General features: G+C 32.6%; 1 protein-coding gene across 1 annotated transcript; it reads left to right on the forward strand.

The window, feature by feature from the left end:
* The first annotated feature begins 10821 nt into the window (after positions 1-10821).
* Positions 10822-26002, forward strand: LOC123697803 (zinc finger CCHC domain-containing protein 24-like). The gene is made up of 4 exons (XM_045644356.1): positions 10822-11194; positions 21922-22116; positions 24862-25026; positions 25470-26002. Exons 1-4 carry the CDS (start codon positions 11084-11086, stop codon positions 25581-25583), a joined length of 585 nt encoding a protein of 194 aa, XP_045500312.1. The 5' UTR covers positions 10822-11083; the 3' UTR covers positions 25584-26002.
* Positions 26003-26788: the final 786 nt, after the last annotated feature.

The raw sequence follows: 26788 nt of genomic DNA on the forward strand, positions 1-26788 counted from the left end.
TCAGTAGTTTAGGCGTGATTGAGTAACAGACAGACAGACAGAGTTACTTTCGCATTTATAATATTATAGTATGGATTATAATTATTTATGGGAGTTCACTGCACCAGTGATTATTATAATACAGATTGTGAATATATTATATTATATATATCTACTATTCACAACCTATTTACGTTATTTACTGGAACAACCATAGGAATCTACAAATAGGTAGTAGGTAATCATAGTAGTAATGGTAATAAGTAATCAATAAAAAAATATACTAGGTACATATAAATCTTTCTTGATTTTATTGATGTAACACTATGAATGAAATATTTGTATCCATATAATATATACCTATATATATGTTTGTATACCTAAGATCGTCGCGTCAATACTCAGCCCACGGAAACGAATTTATGCATTTGCATAAATTCGTGTGAGTGTGATTAGATATTACATATTTATGTAATATCTAAACTCACCTGCATAAAGTTTCTGAAATGAATCGAAAGTCGTATTTTTTATTAATACATATTAATAAATAATAATTATTATTATTTATTATAAATAATAATTAGGTATTTATTAATATGATTACAATACTATACTTATCTTCGAAAATTAGTTAGATATCATTTAAATATGAATCTCTTTTAGTTCTCGTTTCTGAAGTTTCAATGTTCTTTTGTTGTTTACCATTTTCAAAAAAACAATATTGAAACAATATTATTAAAAAATCGGCGCGCGGCACAGCAATTTAAGCATGGTCTACTCGTCTCAACGGAGCGATAGCGTCTGATGTATGAAATAGAATTATGTTTGAAGCTCCTAGAACGTGCGATGCAAGATGATTTCTTGCGTAATTAAAAATATAGTAAGCGCCAAAAGTGTTTTATCGTGATTAAATCAAAACTAAAAGTAATTAGACAAAAGTGGTATAACAAAGTTCTCACAAATGTTTCAATATAATTGTTTATGAAAAAAATAACATAATAAGCATAACCATGTCAAGTAAAAAACGTCAAAGTGTGAAATTTAGAGGTAACTTCGTGAATTATTTCTATCGAGTCAATTTCAATATTTTATGTTTTTGATCAAACAGGATAATCGAAAATATCATCAAGTTTTACATATATTTTATTTTTTATATTTGGTCTTGAATATTACACGTATCAACTAAATGTTGATTGGTGATTTGACTTTAGTCGCGTTCTTAAACCATGATTGGGTTTTCAAATAAAAATTAAGTAGATATTCTTTGTACCTACTTGGTTATATTCTATTCCTATTACAGTATTTGATAGGTTAAAATGTCTACAAATAACAAGGTATATTCGTAAAGAAAAACACCGCGAATTGTTTGGGAAAATCATACAGCTTCGGGTGTGTTTCATGCGATTTTGAATGCAATTTATGCGATTTTTTTATAATAATGAAAGCTCAGCTTTAATTCAAAATGTGTTTCAAATATTTGTTATCAAATGCGGGTAATTACACAAAAACGAACTCTACAAATAATAAATTTGTTGCGTTGCGTTATGTTTATCGCACTAACATCAATAATTACCGTGAAGTATGAAATTTACCTTCAAACACCCTTACGTTATAACAGTCTGAGTAACGACTACACAGGCTGCTATAAATACGTGTATATATAATGTCATAAATATTTCAATTATTATAAACAAACTTCGAAAATAAATAATGTGATTCGTATATTCAATAGATTTTCATTATACAAATAAATTATTTTTGAGTATCAAATTCTCATTATTATTTATTATTATCACACAATTTTATAATAATGATCATTCTATAATATATGTATGAAATAAATATATTAATATATAATCTATACCATCATTCGTTGTTACGTGCTACTATTTGAACATAAACCAATCTTTTAAAAGAACGCAACAAACTCTACATCTTCACCACCCATCCGTTATCATATTTTATCAATCTAAATTTAATACTAATATTATAAAGCTGAAGAGTTTGTTTGAACGCGCTAATCTCAGGAACTACTAGTCCGATTTGAAAAATTCTTTCGGTGTTAGATAGTCCATTTATCGAGGAAGGCCATAGATTATATCATCACGCTAAGACCAAGAGGAGCGAAGCAATGCGGGTAAAACCGCACAGCACAGCTAGTAACTAAATAACATTACATCTAAAATTCGCTAGACATCCCTACATATCGCTAAAAAAGTGCCCTACAAACTTTTTCTTTTCTGTACTTAGCCACAGATAATATAACACTATAATATCCATACTAAACCAAACCACACTGTGTGCTAAGCATTACGTCTTACAGCATGCACGTAACGACAGGTCAAGCACCCCTCGCGTGCGACCGCGGTCAAGGGAGTGGCCAAAATGTGCACCGACAGACTTGTTTGGGTGTGAGACCAATACATCAGACAGTACCGTACATTTTGAAGGAAAACATTTCAGGGGAAGTATTTGTAACACGAAAATACATGTAAAAACATTTAAAAACTTTTCCTTTTTGTCTTTTTTTGTCTTTGTAATACAAGAGTAGAGCACGCGCTTCGCTTATGAGAAAAGATTAAGTACCTATGTCACGTAATAATGAGTATTAATGAGTTCACTTCAGAAACGGATTTATCTAAATTTGAATTAGGGCAAATTTTTCAATAAAAATCATTTGAGCGGAGCTGAGGCGAGCAAATCAACGATAAAAAATTTATGTTTGAACGAGGATTCGGAAGTTCGAAGCCACATTTTTCAGCCTTCATCTCCTGCGCAATAGTTACTCATAACTAGACTCTGCTGTTTGAAAAATGTTAGCTGTTAAAATGAAGCTGAACAATTTGTTTGTTTGTTGTTCGCTTGATCACTTTTTTAGCTCAAGCAAATCTTCCGAATTATCAAATCGAAAATTTTGTGATGATGCATAGTCCAATTATTAGAGAGGAAGACAAATGAAAAAATAGAAAAATACTACGCGCTACGACTGTAACACGGATTTTGGACATTCATCATCATCATCATCATCATCAGCTCATATACGTTCCCACTGCTGGGAATCGGGCCTCCTATGAGGGTACAGGCCATAATCCACCACGCTGGCCAAGTGCGTGTTGGCGGATGACACATGTCGTCGAACTTTTTAATTCTTCGACATGTCGGTTTCCTCACGATGTTTTCCTTCACCGTTCGAGCAGTGGTGATGTTACAACATGCGCAGATAAATTGAAAAATCAATTTATTTCCTGCGCGCTCGCCTGGTCTCGAACCCCGGACACAGATTAGAGAATAGTTACTTCGCCCCGGACTTATCGATTCGAAGTCCGAGGTCTCATCACTGGGCCACCTATTATGCTCTATTTTGGACATTATTTCATACTTATTTTTATATTTTTATCTAGGTATCTTAGCAGAAAAAATATTCAAGTAACGTAATTTTCATATTGCAATTACATCGAAAATAAGGTCGCTACTTATAAATAAGCTAGAGCAAATTACCCTGACCCTAATACAGTTGAAATTGCTAAAGTTTCTTCGTGGTAAACATTAAATTGATTACTAGACTTCTACAACAAAATCGACGTCCTTATCTGTCCCACGCTATGTTTTATCAAAAAGAAATTATTGCCTGCATTATTGTATGTAAATGTATATTGTATGTATAGACTATAGAGTATTCCTATAATTATTATGTAATCTATATCTAAACTGAAACAAATATCTATAATATAATTAAAAATGAATCGCAAAATGTGTTGGTAAGCGCATATTCGAGAACGGCTGAGCCGATTCTGTTATTTTCATACAATATTCCTTGAAGTACGAGGATGGTTCTACAGAGAGAAAACGTAAACATGTACCACGGGCAAAGCCGGGGCGGACCGCTAGTACTGAATAAAAAAATCGTTTCCCTACGCATTATGTGTAACGTATATTTGCTTCCCCAAGCAATTTACATAATAATTATGTAACTATATTTCTGAACTTTACCTAGATGATCTTTCATACTTTGTTTTTTTTATTTCTTTGACTCACGCTAAACATGGCCAACTTCGTTATGGACAAATAAGCCCATAATATAGGCTTTAAGTAACTTAAGGTTCTGATTCTTACTTCTTAGTATCAAATAAAACTTTTATAACTTTAAATTTTAATTCCCACAAACCAGGTCATGTCACGGTACTAAACATCCAATTTTATGAACGCTTATAAACCAATAAATGTCGTTAAATTAAACAGTAAGCCAGCAGTTGCAAATCACAGGAGTTATTAAAAAGGGAAAGATACGGATCGGCATTATATTGTGTAGTTCAGTGACCTATATTGTGCAATAAATAATGCCTTTACGCGGGAACGGAATGGGGATGATTAGAGGGCTATAAATTCGTGGTTACTCTATGGTCTTTGTTATTTACGGGGTAAGAATATTATCTACAATGTCGTGCTTTTATTTTTAATGCGCAGTAATAGGAACAGATTATAATAATTAAAGGTACCTACTCATAGTTTTTATAGCTACTAAGTATACCGGCCTAAATTTCTTCATAAAACCACTAATCTGTGATAAAATGTTAAAAATATATGTAGTTACTTACCTAATATTCATATAATATTCGGGTAACACTCTACCTATATATTATCCAATATCCAATACGTAGTTATGATGCTAGATAACAACTGAATAAGTACAAAATTATTTCGTTTGTTTAAATGAAGAGTGAACCTATAAAACCTATGCTATTTTATAATTTTGGTAGATGGCCGATAGGTCTTAAGTCTCTACCTAAAGAGCTGTTCAAATGATCTGCTGAAGGAATTATCAATTATGGATTTTTTAAATACACCAATCGTCCAACAATTCTAAAATTGGCGCCAAAAGTACGTAAATAATATTTGTTTGGTCTACAAACTCTACAAAGTTGCTAGCCTACTAGTACAGCTTATCACTTCTCAGTAATGAGTTATTGCTGTTTATGTACACAAATGCTTCAGCGAATCGAGATGCAATGGCGTTCATAGAATTGTTTAAAAACAATCAACACGCATACACTATAGTGACTAATTATTTAGCTTCAATTATTATAAGCGCAGTTTTGAATATAGCGCCATCTATAAAATATGTGCAGAACTACATGGACATTAAATTTTCAGTAAACACTGAATATTTCTGGTCCATTGTAATACATTAAAGAATTATATATTGTTTTCGTCAAATATGTACATCGTACCTACTAAAAATTAAATATACTTAGTTGAAATACAGCTTACCTCAATAATATCCAAAAATGTATGAGCGTCACAATTAAAATAAAGTCTGTTACTTTATTTTTGATACAGTTATTTTTTCGTTCGTTATAAAATTAAAACTCTATAAAATTCTTAAACCAGTCCGTGTCATATAATTATGTAGTAACTGTCAATTTTGGAATATTTTTGAGAATTGCCATCACTTTTTCTATTTTGTGCCAATCAGCTCTATTTATTAAAATTTCTAATAAAAAGAGGTTTACTATAAACAGAATCCATTCATAATTTGTGGTTCAAATATTCAATTGAGTAAAGGATGCATAATATTAAGTATTATTAGTTTTATTTCTACTGATTACCCTGCTAATAATGTACTGTCTGCAGGTAATCCAATCACCTAGAGCCTAGTGGCACAGACTAATAATAATATACTCTAGTGGTATGAAATATTATACCAATTTAACGAGCTATTCTGAATATACCGAATATACAGAAAATATAAAACTTCGGCCTAATCGGAATAATAATTAATATAAAACTTCGGATTCATTATTTTGACCTGTGTAATTATGTCAATAAAGAATTTTATTATTTTTTTTTTATGTGTATCTCAAATCCATAATACTCGGGTACCATCATAAGGAAGGTACCCGGTCCTTTGGAAGGCTTACGTGGGAACACGGATCCAACACGCAGAGGCCCTTTAGAGAACTTTACTGTGTTGTTTTATTATTATTATAATCGCTACGGAAGGATTTAGGTAGAGTCACAAATCACAATCACACATAAGTATTTTATTTGTGTATATGTTCTAATATACTACCTATATTATACTATACTCTTTCCTGTGGGAAAGTATCTATATGGGCAGATGATGATGATGATATTATATTCTTGATAATATCATCATCATCATCTATCATCATCATCATCAAACATTAGATGTAGATACATAATATAATGTATTTTGAATCTTGTTTTAATATGTACATTGTACACCTCTAACAAAACTCTTAGCTTATTCTTTTATCTGTAACTAGCGGTCCGCCCCGGCTTCGCCCGTGGTACATTTTTACGTTTTCTCTCCATAAGAACCATCCTCGTACTTCAAGAAATGTATTAAAAAAAGAATTAACGAAATCGGTTCAGTTGTTCTCGAGTTATGCGCTTACCAACACATTTTGCGATTCATTTTTATATTATAGATAATTTTTAACCCTAGAAAGTTTTGTAAAAGTATTGTTCACACCACTAACAAAAGATCACATTCAATAACCAGATGGTAAAAACAAAAAGCGAAGGATAATAAATAAAACGCAATTGTGTCTCGGATACACACGTGTTTCGGTATTGGTAAAAGTTGTGCTTTATTTAAACTTTTTACAATTTAAACAAGTGATTGAAAAAAAAAGGCACGAAACACTTTTTAAAACGATTATATTATGTATTGATTTATTTATTTCCCTACCCCACAGATTGTTATTTTTTTATAATTTATATTATATTCTACTCCGTAGATTTTGAGGTGATTTTGAGTTTCGAAGTGTAACTTAATTAGCATAAATTTAATAATTAATAATATTATACCGTCACGCTCACGTCATGCAGTTATGAGATAATTGTGATATAGCTTCGAATTTAGCCAAAGCAGTTTCACTTCTGACACGTGTGCTCGAGACACACGCTCTTTTTTATCTACATATTTACATATGCCCAACCATTATTTTGTTTAGTTCTCAATATTTAGTGTAATACATTTATAAGTAGGTACATAGTTATCTCAATATTTAGTTGAAACCATTTATACATAGTTAATTCATTAGGTAATGTTTATCTATTTAATACGACCATATCTATTATAAATAGCTCTACATATCAGAAATGCTAAACAAAACCTCCATTCATGGTTGATCAAAGCCAGATTGTGATGTCAAAGGTATACTAATTAATTAATAATTTATAAAACGACATGGTTAAATAGAACATATTCGATAACATATTTTATACAGAATTAAAAAAAAAATTGTTGGGCGCTTTTTTGCAATAAAAATAGTAGGTTTCTAGTAATAAAGAATAATATTATTTACAACTTCATTAGATTCAAATAACCAGACTTCCAATGTGTAACTTGTACCTAGACTGCTTATTTTGTAGACAACTATCTCAAATACACAGGTATTTTCGTGATCTTCTTATTTTCCTTCGTAAACCAAAATTAATTCAAAACTAAAAGATATATCTCGAGCTAGTTCAGTCAGTTTTGTATAATAATACAAATGCATTTTATTCCGTGACAGTACTCTTACATCACGTTTAATAAACTCAATTGCTGAGTATGTCCCTCTTTAATTGAGTACAATGAGGCGCTATCAACACAATAACCCGACCTCGTAAAATGCACCAGGATATATTGAACATGTATTGAATTGAAGGTCTTTTCTATTTGGTCGGGTTGTACCATGAATAGATGCTTTATAATAGATTTTGATGGACTTGTTACGGGAGCGTGATTTTAATATTAAAGACGTTGTGCCGACGCGCTTTGTGTTCTATTGATAAAATAATAAATCTACCTTAACAAAAACAAAATTAACTTATTAATGTTAATTTTTTATTCATAAAAAATCTTCAAGTTGAATTTTCTTATTCTAAATATTTTTCTACAGAAGAGTGTCCGCGTAACAAAGAAAAACATAATTTTAAGTACTGATATAGGTAACTACTATTATTTTTATAAAGTAATTTTAACGACATAAGTCATGAATCATGATTAAGTATAGTAAACCAATTCTTAGTTCAAGCAATTAACAAATGTCATAAGTATTTTAGCGTGATCCCACGATCCTGTACCTTTTAAAAACATAGCACTGAACTCTGAAGTGATTTTCTAATCACAATCATTCCCAGTCCACGCATAGGAATGTAACATTGACGTTTTTAGAATCCAAGTGGAATAATTATGGTCAATAAATTGGCCGCTATTTATATCGATAGCATAAATCGTGACTGCATCCAGATGCCGAATATACATGAGGGCTATACTACCTGAATTTCATTCATTAACCGACTTCAAAAAGGAATGACACATAGATTTTCTGGTGTCATTAAAAGACTTCAAAATGAGTATCAATTCAAGGTGTTTGTATGGAATGTAGATGTATGGAAGATTCATGGAACTTTGAAATTCATGAATGCCTATTTAAATATCTGAATTACTAAAAAATATCCTACTACTATTATTAAGGCGAAAGTTTGTACCTAAGTATGGATGTATGGATGTTTGTTACTCTTTCACGTAAAAACTACTGAATGGATTTGAAATTTAGCACACATATAGAGGGTAACTTGGATTAACACATAGGATAGGTTTGATCCCGGAAATCACACGGGAACGGGAACTATGCGGGTTTTTCTTTGAAAACGCGGGCGAAGCCGCGGGCGGAAAGCTAGTATTGTATAAGTGTATAGTCATGCACTAGGTATGTAATTGAAAAGGTCTCGAAACATTACAGAAATAGTAAAGACAATCGGCACTAGATTATGTTTTGGAGTGCTAAGTAACACTGTAATTACAAAATATTAACTTTTATGATTGCGTGCCATAAAATATAAAACGTTTCCATAATGAATGTAAAGATGAACCAAAAGTCAGCGTGTTTAAAGATTCCTTTCGTCACTCAATTTTTATTCATCTTCTTATTTTGAAACAAGAGTCTAATTTAAGTATACATTCTTTGATGTTTCCATAACCTCTTGATATTATTAATGGTGACATATCGTGTTTCAGCACTTTACTTAATAACTAATCTATTATATTGTAGGTAAGAAATTTTCATCATTTCATAATACTAAATATCAAATATATTGTAGATACATAATATTATGAAGTACCTAAGTTGACCTGCTTATACCGACCCATAGTTTGGTACTTAACTTCGTTTTAACTATCATAAATAGAAAATGTATTTTAGTAGAGTTTACTACTTATAGCATTACGTAAAGTACCTATGAGTAAATTATTTTACGTTACATTCATTCTACAAATTACCTAGGTATACGTCATGTTAATTGATGGAAAACCAAGCTACTGAAAATCTATTGAACTAATTACGTAAAATACAAACATAGTAATAAGTATTACCAAATCAATCATTACACAAAAAGGTACTACCGAACTTATGAGATGGTGCCATCTTTTTCACATTCAGTGTACCTATAAGTTTGACAACAACTGAACGCAACACAACACAATTTCATCTACAAATCGCCTACATAAACATCCGGGCGTTATTTTGTTATAAATAACGTGTATAAAACTCGCACGGTCGCATTTCCGAGAATGCACTAGCCATACTCCCCTTCTATCACGCTCGCTAGAATGCTTGTGCGCAAATTTTTGATAAACATTGCTAGATCAAGTTGCAGGCGAAAGTATGTATGCTGCGCTTTGCTATGGCTTATGCAGAGGTGCTCAAACTTATTTGAACTTTATAACTGTTTTTTCTTATTTCAGGGAGTCGAAATGATTTGTAAACTTGGCAAATGCTGATTGCATAAAACAAAATCATAAAAACTTGATTTTGTACAAATAAATAATTTTTGTTACGACCCAAACATGACACACTTGCAAAAGAGGAAAAGTCCCAATTCCTTATCAGAATATTTTTTGACAAAATTGTTTTAAAAAGTGTAAAAAAGACACGTAAGTCGTAATGTTGGATCCCAGTATCGAGGAGATAGAATATGAATCATTATTTCTGCTTACTTATTGTGAACTTGATCGTGCTACAAATTTCAACAATAAATAGGACTTTTATAACATTTATCCTTATTTTCGACAAAAATGGTTGAGGTATTTTTAATAAGACGCAAGAAGTTACGGATATATATTTGTATTCATAGGAAGTAAGATTACTGTAGTTCTTAGTTCATATCACACAAGCTACACATAACATAATGTTATATTATAAACTTCTCTGAGCTATAAAATTAGAGTTGACCACCAGTAGGAAGTAAGCTTTTTACAAATTTCTAAAAACAAATGAACTACACTAAAAAAGCTACAGATACACGTTGCACGTTGCTTATTTTTTGTTAATTTGCCGAAATTCAACAAGGCGACCTATATCATGGTAGGGGGGCCTGAACGAAAATATTACTCTACAGAGTCCCTGCGTCGGGTGCACCCACATGTTTCATAGTGATGTACCGATGCTGAACGATAAATTGTATTATCGATGAATAGTGTAGACAAGAGATGTGGGTTAGAAAATTTCAATATGGTTAGGATAGACAGTCGTTTTAATATTTATGATAAATTATGAATTGAGAATGCATTATGTTATGGTTATTATTTTTTTCCATATACTACTTTCATTGGTTACATCATGAAATGATGGCCTGATTCCAGGTTTCATATTGATAGAATTCTGCTCTGCAAAGTTGTTATACCTAAGCTTAAATAAACTTCGCCTGTTTTTATTCATTTTGGTCTTTTGTAAAAAATATATTCTTCTTATTGTGTAATACTTATAGAACAAAAATAATGTATTAAAAAGAAATTACTGACGTCACATTTCTAACTGTGTCAATTAAATAACACCGATCAACGAACTCGACAAGCGAACAGCAACACGTCCCTAATCCCTATATCTCCCGTCTCAAGGAGCGGCCACAGTCACTGTTTAGACGGCGCGCGCGCATCCCGCACAACGCACGATCCAAAAATAATCTTCACCCAGCCGACCGACCGGCGCACATGCCGTGAAAACATTTTCGATTCAAGTTCGATTAAATTATCTAATTTCGAGTGATTAGTGTTGTACGTTTATCGATAAGTGTGCCGACCGATGCGGCGATGTCGCCAACCGCCCTCGGCGGAGATTTGCCTCAATGGTGCGGCAAGACAGAGGGCTGCCCCCAGGCGCTGCTCGGCTGGCTATATCTGACTCATGATCAGAACGATCAGGTATGCTCTTAGTTACATTGTTATGCGCATTTCCAAATATCTAAATACGATTTCATGGTAAAGATCTAAATATATATGATTTCATGTGTAAATAGGTTATATATTTCCAATACTCTGATTCATTTACGTTCCATTATATTAAGAAAGCCATATGTATTGTCAGGATTAACCTAAATCGGTTACAATGTTTGTCTTATTAATGAATTCTATCGAAATTAAGCGAAACTTTCGACACAATATTACTATAGTGCTTTCGACAATTCCAAAGCTGTGCCATAACAGACATATGAATACGTTTATAGTCTAATAACATGTGTTTTTTACATCAGTTTATGTGACTAGTAAAAACATAATAAATACTCCATGCTATGCGTAGTCACACAAATAACAAACATGCTTCATAAGGTCCGCATTTCTGAAAGCGGTCTTATCACGTGCAGAGATTTCTTCCAGACAAGAGACAATGTATTAGCGAAACTAGAAATATGGATAAATGTAAATAGGTATCAAAAACGTAATATTATGTACTTTTTAAACATGTATTACTTTATACCATTGACACTCACACATAACTGGAATTAAGGAATATTTTGGTGATTTTTTTTCGATTTTAAAACATAATAAAAACAATAAAATAAAATATATGTATAAATTAACAAATTTAGATACTTATACAGCTAGAAACCACTTTTTCATGTAATTAAATATTAAACTTTACATAAACGACATTAAATATTTGATATATTTTCATAATATACCAGACATTGTACAGTATACAGTTTTATAATTTGATAAAAACGAAAATAGGTGCATTAATATCACATGAACAAATTACTTATTACATGTAGATTGTAGACCATACATTGTTTCTCCATAAATTACGAACTAGGCCACAACATACATATTTACGAATTCAGAGGTTCCTAAAACTTCTCAACATTTATCCCCACATATCACCGATAGACTTAGATAAAATTAAAATTATTATATAACAAGCACGACAAATCATTGGCTGTTTTCCAATTACAGAGCATAATGCGACTCAGTGGCGCACAATGCCGAATTATGCTGATGCTTAATTGGAACGTGAATAAATGCACCAGCAGGTTGCGCTAAGTTCAGTGTTGACTGTTAAAAAAAAAAATATTCATAGTTAGCAATAATCTCATTAATGTGTTTATACTTAGGTAAATTGGTTGAAAACTATTTACCTACGGTTATTTTAAGTAATTTGGATTTTGATTATTTCAATAACATTTTTTTTTGTTTTGAGTAATTTTTTTAAATGAGTTCTAAAAGAATTATATACTTTTTAATTGAATCATCTTACTCAGATGATAGTGATGATGACTATTTATCGAGTACTCAGAGTTTAAATCAATCAATTAGTTCCTTATCAAGTGATATATTTATTGAAAATATATATGATAATGCATCAGATGAGTTATTTGAGCCATTGATGAAATATTTGATGACAGGTTGTCGAAAGCAAAGAGTAGAAAATTATCTCAATGTAGTAAAAGCTTGGACGGATGCTGAATTTAAAGAAAATTTTCGATTATCGCGAACTACTGCATATCATCTGATAAGTACGTATTTTAAGAATTCATATTTTTGAGTTTTAAACTATATATACTATATAATAATATATTACTTTTACCTTTTTTTGTAGATGAACTTGAAACATCGGCTTTTATTCCCAAGAATACCTTTGGGATGAAACCCATCAGCGCTGAAATAAGCTTTTTAATATTTTTGTGGTTTATTGCAAATACTGAACCATCGCGGACTATATCAAATTTATTTGATATTTCAATTTCATCAACATTCCGAGTCATTCGCCGTGTCATAACTTGGATTCTAACGAAATTGGATGATATCAAGTGGCCTCAGACTAATCATGCAATAATCAATACATGTGAAGGTTTTTTCAGAAAAAAAAATATATCAAATGTTGGCATCGATTGCACGCATCAATTCACGCGCATTACTTTTATTTGTGCTCGATTGTGCGAAGCGTTGCTGTAGTTGGAACATTCAACGTTAGCATTATGCCGCATAATGCGCTTTAGTGCTGTAATTGGAAAACGGGGATTATCTCAAGCAAATCCATACTAATATTATAAATGCGAAAGTAACTCTGTCTGTCTGTGTGTCTGTTACTCAATCACGCCTAAACTACTGAACCAATTTGAAATTTGGTATGGAGATATTTTGATACCCGAGAAAGGACATAGGCTACTTTTTATCAAGGGAAAATGACGCAATCCCGGAAATCCCACGGGAACGGGAACTATGCGGGTTTTTCTCTGACAACGCGGGCGAAGCCGCGGGCGGAAAGCTAGCCTCTATATATGTATAAAAAAAAATCCCTATTTCCCTTGGTCACTGAATCTCGCGTGAACGGCGGGACCGATTTCTTATAATTTTCCTTGAAGAACAAGGATGGAGAGAAAACATAATCATGTACCACGGGCAAAGCAGGGGCGGACCGCTAGTAATACATAAACACGCATGAGATTTAAATTTCTTATTTGTTTGAAAATATGAAACGTTTCATTTTCATGCATCCTTGTACACTATTTTCTGAAACAACAATATTTGGCATAATTTATCTTTCAGTATCTAAATCATAATATTTATATCGGAAAATCTATAATTGTAATAACGGGCGCATGCGTGCTGATCAATTTAAATACAGTCAATTGGGTCATGGCGGACACACAAATTAATTGTTTTTGAACATCTGACCACTCGCTTTATAAGTATGATGTCTACGCTACCATGCTCTGTAAAACTATTCCATTTAATTGTGATTTTTTTAATTAAATTAAATAAGATAACGACCGAACAAGCTTTTTAGACACACAATCACCGAACAAGCTTTTCTACAGATTTAGATAGACGTTACATCTATCTATACATCTAATAAATCTGTAGAAGGGTCAATTCTGTACATTGAAAATATTGAAAAAATAAATAGCAGGGGGTGTTACAGGATCGATACCAAACCCAAATGTGATTAAAAAAATTTTTGTCTGTCTGTCTGTCTGTCTGTCTGTATGTGAAGACATCACGTGAAAACTACCGGTTCGATTTCGATGAAACTTGGTATAATTATACCTTATTATCCTGGGCGTATAATAGGTATATATTTTAATCCTGGAAAAATACGTAGAAAAAAAATTAATCTTAATTTTTCAGTTTTATCCATAGACGTTGTTCTGTAGAACCGCGAACACACGTTGCGTATTATTATAGGCCTAGCCGTATTTGGGTCCAATAGATATTTATAAGATGTCATTGTCAGAGTTACTCAGAATGGATAAACCAACCACGCGAAGACCGTCATCCGCGCGGACGGAGTCTCGGGCGGAAGCTAGTCTATACTAATGTTATAAAGCTGAAGCGTTTGTTTGTTTGTTTGAACGCACTAATCTCAGGAACTACTGGTCCGATTTGAAAAATTATTTCGGTGTTAGATAGCCCATTTATCCAGGAAGGCCATAGGCAGAAATGCTATATCAGTACGCTAAGACCAACAGGAACGGAGCAATGCGGGTAAAACCGCAGGGCACAGCTAGTTAGGAACAAGTTTTTCAGAAAGGCAGAAGTTAAATGTGTGAATAAGACTATTTGGTGTGTGAATTAAAAATATCCTTCAACTTTTACAAAACGTAATAAGTAACCTGAATTTCTGAAGTAATTCATTGAATCTAAAAGATATATTATGATATAGATAAAGTAAATAAGATAGCGATATAAAATGATTTCATACATCTTTTTATCCTGAAAATTCCCTGAAAAGTCTACATTTAGAACTTTAATAAAACTTAAAACAACTGACAATCAAAATTACACAATATGAAACAAAACCATTTTTATAAACAACGGAAGAGTTAATTTAACAGACACTACCGCGTGCAACAGCGTTAATTATAAATTAACTTTTAAACACAAAACAATTCAGAAACACGTGCATTCTAAAACACAACTAAAATTGAAATGTACTATGAATTACAGGGGTACAGGTGTTTTATGTCTTACATTGTTAAAAATAACATTATTTTCAGTTGCTCCATTTGTCAAAGTATCTAAAATAATGTATGTTGAAGTATTTTGAAGAACCACACAAGTTACTGCATCTATACTAAAATTATAAAGCTGAAGAGTTTGTTTGTTAGAACGCGCTAATCTCAGGAACTAATGGTCCGATTGAAAAATTCTTTCGGTGTTAAATAGCCCATTTATCGAGGAAGGCTATAGGCTATATAATATAATCTCGCTAAGACTAACAGGAGCGGAGCCATTCGGGTAGAACCGCTAAGCGCAGCTAGTAAAATATGAAATGACTGTAATAATATATAGAATACGGTTGTGTGGAAAGCATTCATCGTGAAAGAATTTTGGTCAACTTTTTAATTAATTCTAAGTAGTCCAACTTCTTTTTAAAGCTCTACCATATAACGCGAAAGTTCTTAGTTTAGTATTTACGCTGGAACAGATACACAAACATACTTATTACTTACACAATATATAAACAATCTAAAATCGTTACCCTCTTTTGGGTTCGCCGTAATCAGATAAAAATAGAAAACTTTAGTTAGTACAAGGACTTTCCGGAAGGTTTTTATACAAGTTTATTTATAAATTTTTTCTTCCTGATTTTAGCGCGATCAAACAAACAAACAAACTCTACATCTTTATAATATTATTATATAAATACGTACCTATAAATTAATATGTATCTACGTAAGTCGAAAGTTCATACCACGTATGAAAATTAAAACACATTTATACCTACACAATACACATATCTATATTCAGTAATTAAATACGATTTTTTTCTACTTTATATCAAGAAATCTGTGAGTTCAGATTATTTTTTTATTATTTTTTTATTTGACGCATATTGTTTTTAAATCTGGATGATCCCGAATTCTTGGACAATTCCTGAAAATCTGTTTACAAAGGCAATACTAACAATATAAAATTAATGTGGTAATTAAACTAAATCTAATGTTTATCGTAAACCGTTCTTTTAATACATATCCCCCCATTTACGATTTAGGAATATACTATGGCTGGCTATGTCTGTTATGTCTGTTGAATTTAAAAATATAGATATAGGTACATATTATAAATCTGATATTTAATAAGTTTAAATATTTTAGTAAACAATTTTGTAAACAGGTAGTTTTAAACCTGGATTATAAGATAGTATGTATACCTTCTTATATTTTATTAGGTAATTTAATTGCAAAAGTTTCAACTTTCAGTCAACTTTCATAAATAACACAACAAGACTCACTACTAATTTAGTTTCACTATAAACCGCTAGAGGCGCTGCATAATTTTCATACAAAAACTAAAAGATTGTGTACAAGCAAATACCTGCTTACTAAGGTCGATTACCTTCTACTAATGGTGTACTTCCACAGTCAGGTAATAGACATGTGGTAACACTACGTGTTATAAGTAGATGGGTTAAATTTAGCCAGTACAAGTATTTACTCTACACTTAACAGTACTCTACATTATAAAATTACGTGTAGATTTAGGTAGCCCGTAACTTTTTTTCTTACTTCAAACTCAAACATTTATTTATTGAATTAGACTTCTAGAAGCACTTTTGCAGGTCATTCCTTTATTTCCGTGGTCAATCCTTTTCTAATCCTTTACTTTTTAAAAGCGATAACGTATTAGCAAAAGCTTTACCTCTACAAATGTTCATGGGCGGTGGTGATCGCTTACCATGAGAAGAACCACTAACTCGGTTGCCCACTCAAGCATAAACATTAAAAGCAGAAATATATCTATACCTACTAATACATATTATTATACTCAAGAGCTCAGACCAATAAATTTTTATTGGTCTGAGCTCAAGAGTTTGTTTGTTTGTAAATTTGAACGCGCTAATCTCAGGTCCGATTTGAAAAAAAAATTCGGTCTTAGATAGCCCATTTATCGACGAAGGCTATAAGGCTATATAATATCATCACGCTAAGACCAACAGGAGCGGAGTAATGCGGGTGAAACCGCGGAGCGCAGCTAGTAAGAAATAATAGTAAAGTTGAACCCGCAACCTAATCTTTCTCAAATCAACAGTAGGTAAATAAGAATAAATTAGTTTTTTTTAGCTTGAGTTGAATGTGAGTTAGTTTAATTTGATCCCAAACCAAGTTAACAATAACATGGCTGATCAGCGTCGTGTTACCACTGTGAACATCCCGTGCTTTTGATCTTCAACACTTGATATATAACACCTGATGGTTATGTTTAGTTTTAATTAAATATTTCAGCTGTTTGGTTAATTAGATACTTTGTATAAATGACCATGAAAGTGGGGCGGCAAAAGAAACTATGCTTGATGTTGTGGACGCGTTCTCTTTATGGATACAATATATTTTGACTATACTTAGTAAATAGTAGACAAAAAACAATAAAAACGTAATGAAAAAGTATTGTGAATGCAGAATAGTTCTCGAGTTTTGCATTATTAAAGAAAATAGTAAGTATTTATGAATGGCTTCATGGGGAAAAGTAGTGGTTTAGTTTTAGATTGAAGATGTTAATTTCATTGTGCTAATAGAACGTTACTCGGTTTTCGTAGATAAAACTTATTACAAGGTTTCGCCCGCGGCTTCGCCCGCCTTTTCTAAAATACCCGCGTAGTTTCCGTTCCCGTGGGATTTCCGGGAAAAACCTATTCTATGTATCAATCCATAAATTTTATTGTAATCGGTTGAGTAGTATTTGCGTGTAAGAGTTACAAACATACATACACATACGACATACATTATACATTCATCCTAAAAAACCTTCGCATTTATAATATTAGTTGGATAGGATATAAAACACGAGCTAACCATAATACTTAGTATCAAAAAGTATTAACATGCAGATATTTTGGAAAACCCGACGGTTAACATTGTTTTTATAAAATACCGGAATAGCTGTATGTTACGGTATATAATTTCCATACCCAATCATAACTTACAGAATTTTTGGAAAATATAACAATCTACAAACTTCTTATTTATCGTTAATAACTTATAATCTCACGTTCAGAAACGTAAACTTTATGGTAGTTATCTAACTCCTACTAATATTATAAATCTGAAAGTTTGACATAAATATGGAAAAATTGCTGATCTAAAGATATTTGTTGTTTTTTCACGTATAAACTTCTCAACAATGGTTCATCTGAAATTTGTTATGCAGATAGAAACCTGAAATAACAAAACAACTTAGAAAAACCGCGGGTAAAACTATTCTAGTTATAATTATTAACTAGCTTTTCGCCCGCGTCTTCGCCCGCGTTTTCAAAGGAAAACCCGCATAGTTCCCGTTCCCGTGGGATTTCCGGGATAAAACCTATCCTATGTGTTACCCTCTTTAAGTGTGCTAAATTTCATTATAATCGGTTCTGTAGTTTATGCGTGAAAACCATATACATACATACATATTATATACATACAAACCACAATACAAACCTTTCCTCTTTATAATATTGGTATAGATTAATATGCACGTCTAACTTAGGTTTGCAACAACATGCATTTTTAAAAACGAATCTTTGTCAATGACTATTGGAAAGTTTTACATCCAACACACAGTCCATACTCCATACATATAGGTATGTTTTATTATATAAACATTAGACCAAATTCATAAACAATCTTGATAGAAGAATGTATATATATATTATGTATGTAGAGTAAAGACCGGCGGTAGAATCATATGACTGAAAAATCGAAGAAGATGTGAAAAAAGACGAATCGAATCTTACAAATATCACCCACATATACGAAAATTAAATGGGTCAAAACGTCACCTATTATCCTGACCAACTGTTCTTCAACGAAAAACCAGAAATAAATCGATTAGGGTAAACGCAGCTATCAACGACCCATCGAAAATCTGAAGGTATTACCGACCTATAAAAGTAATTCGAAATTTAAACGTTTCCAGAACTATTCTAGCTATAGGTAGGCAAAGTTATACACGAATGTATTAATTGAGCATCGTATACTTTAACGTTAGAGTGAGTAACTGAGCAAAAAAGAGTTAAAATGCGTAAGTTGCTGCGGGGTAGCGTGGAAGCAGGACGTATCGTACTGTTCCGTTGTTCCTTCGGGTAAGTACTGTGAGTATCTTTTTAAGACATTTACAAATAAATGACATTTATACTTTAATTTATATTACTAAATGTCAATGCATTTAAGTGTCAACTTTTCATTTCTTACAACATTTTATTAATAAAAAGTAATTTGAAACGATAAAACTTAAAATTAAAATGGGACGGTGTTAGCTTCACCAGTTTAAGTCGTGGCAGGTATCAACGACCCGTAAGTCGGCAATGGCAGCAACGTAACTTTTTGTTTTATTTTCTTTTATGTTATTATATCACACTAACACAAGTGGTTTTATGGACCAGTTTAAATCTAAGCTATGAGTCTTCATAAAAATCTATTAGCGACTAAACTTTTTTGTCTAGTGTTGTGTCTTTTAGCGTTGTCAATTTATACAAAGTTATGATATTTTCGAGGATCCCTATCGAATAGTTACAGTAGTAAATCATTGTTTTTTTTTTGTTTAAACAATATGCATTTGTTCATATTTTGTATGACATTAATCAATTATAATCTATTTTATAGTCTGATGGTCAAATGAATTAAAATAACCATTTTTTTATGGGTCGGTAATACAATTTAGGTTTATACTTACATACTTTAATACCGACCCATGTGGGTCGGCAATAGCAACTATAGGAAGCTATTACCGATCGAATATAGATTGTTTAGTTTCTCATCTACAAATTCAAATTCAAATTGCTTTATTTGCAGAATGTAGAATAAAGATGTTTGTATATACAGATAATATTGATCCTTAAACATTCCGCTCCTAATTGAGCGTGCAAATATATTTTTATTACTTTTATGACATAATAGGTGCCTATTAAAAATTATATTTTTTTTAGGTTAAATTAACATAAAACATATAATTAGATATATTTTTTCCAGAAATATGGAGCCACGAAAGCGGCGAAAAGTATTCAGTGAAACACAACTCGCCGAAGCAATCAATCAAATAGCATAACGAAATATCCTAGAGTTTGAAATCCTTAATTTAATATATGTAAATATATTAATAGTATTATGTTGATTAATTAAAAAATTATTAAGATTAAATTTTAAATTTTAAATTTTATTAAGATCGGTAATCATCATCATCACTAGCTTCTATACATTCCATTGCTGGAAAAAGGCTTCCTCACACATACGATCGGGAATAGCTGCATAAAAATCGTTAATAGCTTCACAGCCGTTTTTATGGGTCGGTAATAGCAACAATCGACTAAGTCACATTGTAAATTATTTTTTACAAGATAATCCTTTATTAGAATGTATTTGCTTCAATTAATACATTTTTTATACATAACACTAGCATATAAAATGAAATTATAAATCTTTAGAAGAACCAGTATACTTAAAAAATATGGTTGATTTTGAAATTGCCTTAGAGGGGTCGTTAATACCTGCGTTTACCTTAATCACACATCAAGCGTCTTTACGGGAAGCTAACGGAAACGAACGGAAATTACAAAATTCTTCAATCTTTGAACGGAAAACGTCACATATTTAAAAAGGCATATTTCCATAAAAAAATTCAATAGGAATCTTTAATAATAATTATAGCCCATGAATTAAAACATAATATATTATGTGACCATAATGTATCGCCAAATTTTAAATTTTATTACTTAGTCGTTATTTTTGTAAATTGTTAGTTTTGTACGCATTGTGCAATAAAGTATTTTTTACTTTACATATTTTTATACCGCAAATCTTATTATTTCTGATAAACGGTATACCACATTTACATCAAAATCCAGTTAGGTATACATATATTTATATGACTAAATTCTACATATTTTTGTTTATTTCCACTTTCTTCTCTGCTCTTAAAACTATTTGTCTATCCTACTAGCCCTACTAATATTATAAATGCGAAAGTTTGTGAGGATGGATGTGTGTGTATGTTTGTTACTCTTTCACGCAAATACTACTGAACCGATTACAATTAAATTTAGCACACATATAGATTTTAACTTGGGTTAACACAGGATAGGTTTGAGGAACCATGTGGGTTTTTCTTTGAAAACACGAGCGAAGCCGCGGGTGGAAAGCAAGTCTTGTATAATTCTTAGCGGATGAAACTACTACCATTACGCATTCTAATCCATGTAACACATGCGTATGACCAAAGCATCGTACAGCTGTTATATTTATATCGCGTTGATCTGTGAAATTAATTAGAGCATCTCGGTGAGATGAGGTCGTTGTAAAAATTATTTTAATAGATAACATTCCGTTGGACGCGAAAATATTATAATTGTATTGGAGTACGAGTCTTAGAGAACATGTAATATCACACAATCTAATATGAGTACTAAATGCCCAAATTTCTGGAAATACTCGTAGTAATTGTAACTTTATTAACAATTTTTTTCGATCCTTATTTTTAATCTTCTTTAGCTCTAGTTATAGACTAGATAGCGTTGTCAAATAAGATGTATTATTTTCGATTCATTATGATACCCGCACCGCGCCATACCTTTTTAAGATCTTTATTTTTCCTCTTATTCAAAAAGGTCATCTTTCCAAATCACGTTTCCCTACTTTCCAACTAGATGTCACTACCTATAATTTATCTCATTTCAGTGGGTACCCGGCTCAGTATGGGGTCCGCTGCCCACAGCGGCTACCGGGACTGCCCAGCCGCCAGCAGACGACACCAGCTCACTAGCGGAGCAACTAGCGGCCCTGTCCCTGCGGCGACCACCTCGTCCTCCGCCCCCGGCCTACATGTGCCACTTGTGCTTCAAGAAAGGACACTATATTGGAGATTGTCCACAGGTGAGCAAGAGAAGCACCAGCCTCTTCAACAATTCTAGCATAAGAGTGTTAGTGATAAGTACATATAACAATGTTAAGTAGTTATCAGTGATAACTAACATTGTTATGCTCACAGGTTATGCTAGAATTAGCACTAGCATAAAAATGTTAGTGATAGTTAAGATTTTTACGCTAGAATTGATGAAAAAATGCTTTGCCTGAAAGCGATCACGTGATGGGTAGTAAGTTACAGTTTCACGTACGTCTTTAGAAAGACTTTTTTACACACGCATAAGTAGGTACACGTACATACTTTCATATATTATGGAGATATTTGTTGCTATGTATTCTCAATTTAATAAAAACACGTTTAATATCTGTAAAATAGAAAACAAGAGCATAAACAGTTTAGTACCACAATTTCGTCAAATTATTTATCAATTTATCACCAAATAGGTTTTCTATTTCCGCGCTTTAGATCCAGCAGGCAGCTTGCCAAATACGTTTTATTTTTACCTTCTTGATTTTTACATATTTTTCTATTCAAAGGAATTTTTAATGGAACTGTGTGTCAAGATCACGCTTGATCTTAATTGTTTACTACCAAGACAGACGGACAGACTGACAGACACACTGTCAAAATCCAATGAAATAAAGAACATCTAAAGACTTAGAATAACATTCGCGAGGGCAATGAAAAATAGTGCTATAAAAACCTAGCTCTACGAACTATCTTAAACTTTTAATAATAATTTATTCAAGCAACTGTAGCTAGAGCTAAACCCTACTTGTTTGTAACCTTATAAGTACCTACTTCAATCTTTAAGAGGCCCAAGGATAAAGTCATAACAGTGAATGCTACAAGTGCTGAAAATTGAAATATGTATTGAATACATTAAAATGTATTCAATACGTTAAAATGTATTCAATACATTTTGACGTAAGTGTTGATAGAATAGGTAGGTGATTAAAATAAGAAAAGTACGCTGAATAAAATATCACCACTTCTGTAATTCCAATGTAATTCAAATGTTAAACTGTCAAACTTCCCGCCAAAAAATGACTAACATTTTTAATCTATGCCCGTAGAACGTAAGTGTTGATAGAATAGGTAGGTGATTAAAATAAGAAAAGTACGGTCTACGCTGAATAAAGGCTCGTTTACACAGTGCGTGCTGCTGCCTGGCCAGTAGACAGCTACTCGGTTTGTCTACTCGTACGTCAGTAGCTCGGCTCGCCTTTGCTGTCTACACCACACCTAGCTACTGCTCAGTCCGAGTCGTGTCGCGATGTCGAGTGAACTTGTTTTAATAAAAAAAAACGGTGATACGCTCTATGACAGCTACTGCCGAACGCGTCCAAACGATGCGAGCGACGCACGAGCCGCTGTCATGTGCGAGTTGCTGCCGGGCGAGCAGGCGAGTGAAAACAAAAAATGTTGAAGTAACTCGGATGCGAGCTACTGACCAACTCGCACGTACGAGTTACTAGTAAGTTACGTCCAAATAGTGCGAGTTACTGCAGTGCAGCTACTCGGAAGGCTTACTCGTACGCTAGCTCGCACTGTGTAAACCAGCCATAAAATATCACCACTTCTGTAATTCAAAATTCAAATGTCAAACTGTCAAACTTCCCGCCAAAAAATGACTAACATTTTTAATCTATGCCCGTAGAACGATCGTTTAATTTTGTATCGTTAAAATGTGGTTAAAATAGTAATTTATGGGCTCTCCAATTTTCTGAGAGGTTCAAGTGTCGACTATAATTTATTGCTTCGAGTTCAGGTTTACGGTGTAAACTTAAAATAATACTCTTTGTTTGATTCCTATCGTACATTGAAACGTTTGAATGCGATTAGACTAAATAATTCTAAACTGAAGTGGTTTACTTTCTTCGCGGGACCCGTTATATAACAATAATATGTAATTTGTAACAAGGAATAAATAAGGAACTTTCATTTAGATAAACAACATAGGTACCTATAACAGATATCACAATAATTTCTACAACATTTTTTCTTGGAACTCATTTGGAACTACATATATTTTAATGGTACAAAATTAACATTAATAATAATTAAGGTTTTTTTAAATATTGAGTCTAAATATTATGTACTAGCTGCTCCGCGCGGTTTATCCCCGTGGCTCCACTCCTGTAGGTCGTAGCGTGATGATATATTATAGCCTCGATAAATGAGCTATCGAACACCGAAAGAATTTATCAAATCGGACCAGTACTCAGTACCTAGTTCCTGAGATTAGCGCGTTCAAACAAACAAACAAACTCTTCAGCTTTATAATATTAGTATAGATTTATTGAGTTACTTGGGTATAGGTACTATGATACCTGAGTAACTCAAGCCAAGGACAGTAACTGTCAGATTTAACTTATATTATAGAAACTATATAGTAGAACCATTTTAGAATACAAACAACTGTTATTAAATTAGACAAACGCCTATAAATAATAAACGCATAAACAATTATTGACGTGTTTACCGAAAACATTGCAATACAATGAGAATAGAATGTTATGTTTACCATAGATTCATAACAGAGGTAGAGGCCGCCGAATTTCGGTCACATCAGCTAAATTCGATGTGATTAGCCAAGAGTTTTTCATGCACTAGTTATAGTTCACCCGTAGGCAAAATTAATGATATGGGGTGGATTTTTAGATTATAATTACCGATAATGGGTTTCGAGGAGAGGTTTTTTAAACACAAGCTTTTCACATTTACATAATATTATTTATAAAAATTTCCAGGCCCGTCCGAAAGGCGAAGGCCTAACCCCGTACCAGGGCAAGAAGCGCTGCTTCGGCGAGTACAAATGCCCTAAATGCAAGCGCAAGTGGATGAGCGGGAACAGCTGGGCCAATAATGGACAGGAGTGCATCAAGTGCCGGATCAACGTGTTCCCACATAAACAGGTAAACATGCATACATATAAAAATGCTTGATTTGTTTATGGAAACTTATTTAGGCGCGTTGAGAGCAAAATTTCAAGGTCGCTTCATGGCAATACCGTCACGTCATGGAGTAAGACGACTCAACTCAATTGAGGGTCTGATTATAGTTGATATAGCTTTTTGCCTCACGTTATCAGATATTACATAAATTTTAAGGCTATGTTGAAAACATACTGTCCGTCTTTTTGTATATGTCTTTTTGAAACCATAAGCAATAAGAAAAGAAAAGAAGAACTTACATCAATAATTAGTTTAAAAATTACAGATTCACCATCAAACAAAGGTACAATATAAGGTTATCTTCATAAAACCAAATAAATCAATAGTCATTTATAATGCGAATTCATCCCATACTTTGCTACGCGACCATGAAATTAATACTAATTAATGTTCCCAAATTCCAGAGGCCTCTCGAGAAACCCGACGGGTTGGACGTCAGCGACCAGTCGAAGATACATCCACAGCATCTCTGCCAGAAGTGTAGATCCTTGGGCTATTACTGTCGACGGGAATATTAATCAAAGTACAGGAAACTTCTATTATCAAAGACAGAAGGAAGAGTTGAGGATACATTTTAGGCAAGCACGCTTCATCAAACGGTGCATTTACATCAAACGAACATGGAGCTAGAGCTCGAGCAAGTGCTTCTTTCGTGATCTATACCTAAACTAAAATGAAAGAATGCTCTACGCCTGTTCATACTAAAATAATTTCTCATAGTGGGGTTAGAATGAGCATTTGCTCCTTTGATTTAAATGCACTGTTATTTATAGAACACAGCTTACCGTGGTCAAGCGCTTCCCTCTTAAAACCAAAAAAATTAAATTCTTTGGATTAAAGTTTTCAAAATTTTCTAAATATTTCATAACAAATAGTAAAATAATATTGCCAATGTCAATTATTATTATTATATTACTCGGGTATGGGCGAGATTAACCCTTAATTCGACAGATTTTTTTTGTAATTAAATTTGTATCTGTGTTACTAATTTCAGTTCTTAGCTTATCTAGGACCCTAAAAAAAATACAAAAAAAAATCTATTGTTTTCAGGTTCCTGAAAAACCTATGTCCTATATACTGGACCATATCAAGTTTACAACAAATTGATGCACTTGAATCATGTGTAGTATATTTCTCATTGTCAAAAAGGTAGAATATAAAAACCAGAGGTTCAATAGAATATTATTCAATATATTTTGGTAAATTAAGTCTCAAAGTTACATCGTTTTACGCTTAAATACTCTGTAACTCTTAAATCTTATAAATTATAAAAATCACAATTATGTTTTGAACATAATAATAGGTAATCTATGCAGTCTTTATAATAATCAACATTTAGTTAAAATAATCAGTATCAGTTATAAAAATGAGTATCAAAAAATATATCGATGTAGATTGTTAATCATTATTTTATCTATCTAAGTACTTATTATGAAAATTATAAAAGCAATTTCTTATGGTCACTAAGCACAACCTCTGTTTGCATTTGGAACACTGCATGTTCGTTTTATTGTTCTTGCAGAACTTACAACGTCCATAAGTGATATATTCAGGCCAGTGGTTGTATCCATCATAACGTACAGAAACTGGGGTCCTCGGTGCACTTGGGTTTTGGATCAGAGCTTTTTTCGGTACAGGGTTTGGGGGTTCCGTCTCAACCGATCTTCCCTTTTGCCACAATTCAACTGCCAACCTCTGTCTAAACTTTTTTAGGTTTATGTTT

This window comes from Colias croceus, chromosome 15 (assembly GCF_905220415.1).
Source record: "Colias croceus chromosome 15, ilColCroc2.1".
NCBI lineage: Eukaryota > Metazoa > Arthropoda > Insecta > Lepidoptera > Pieridae > Colias > Colias croceus.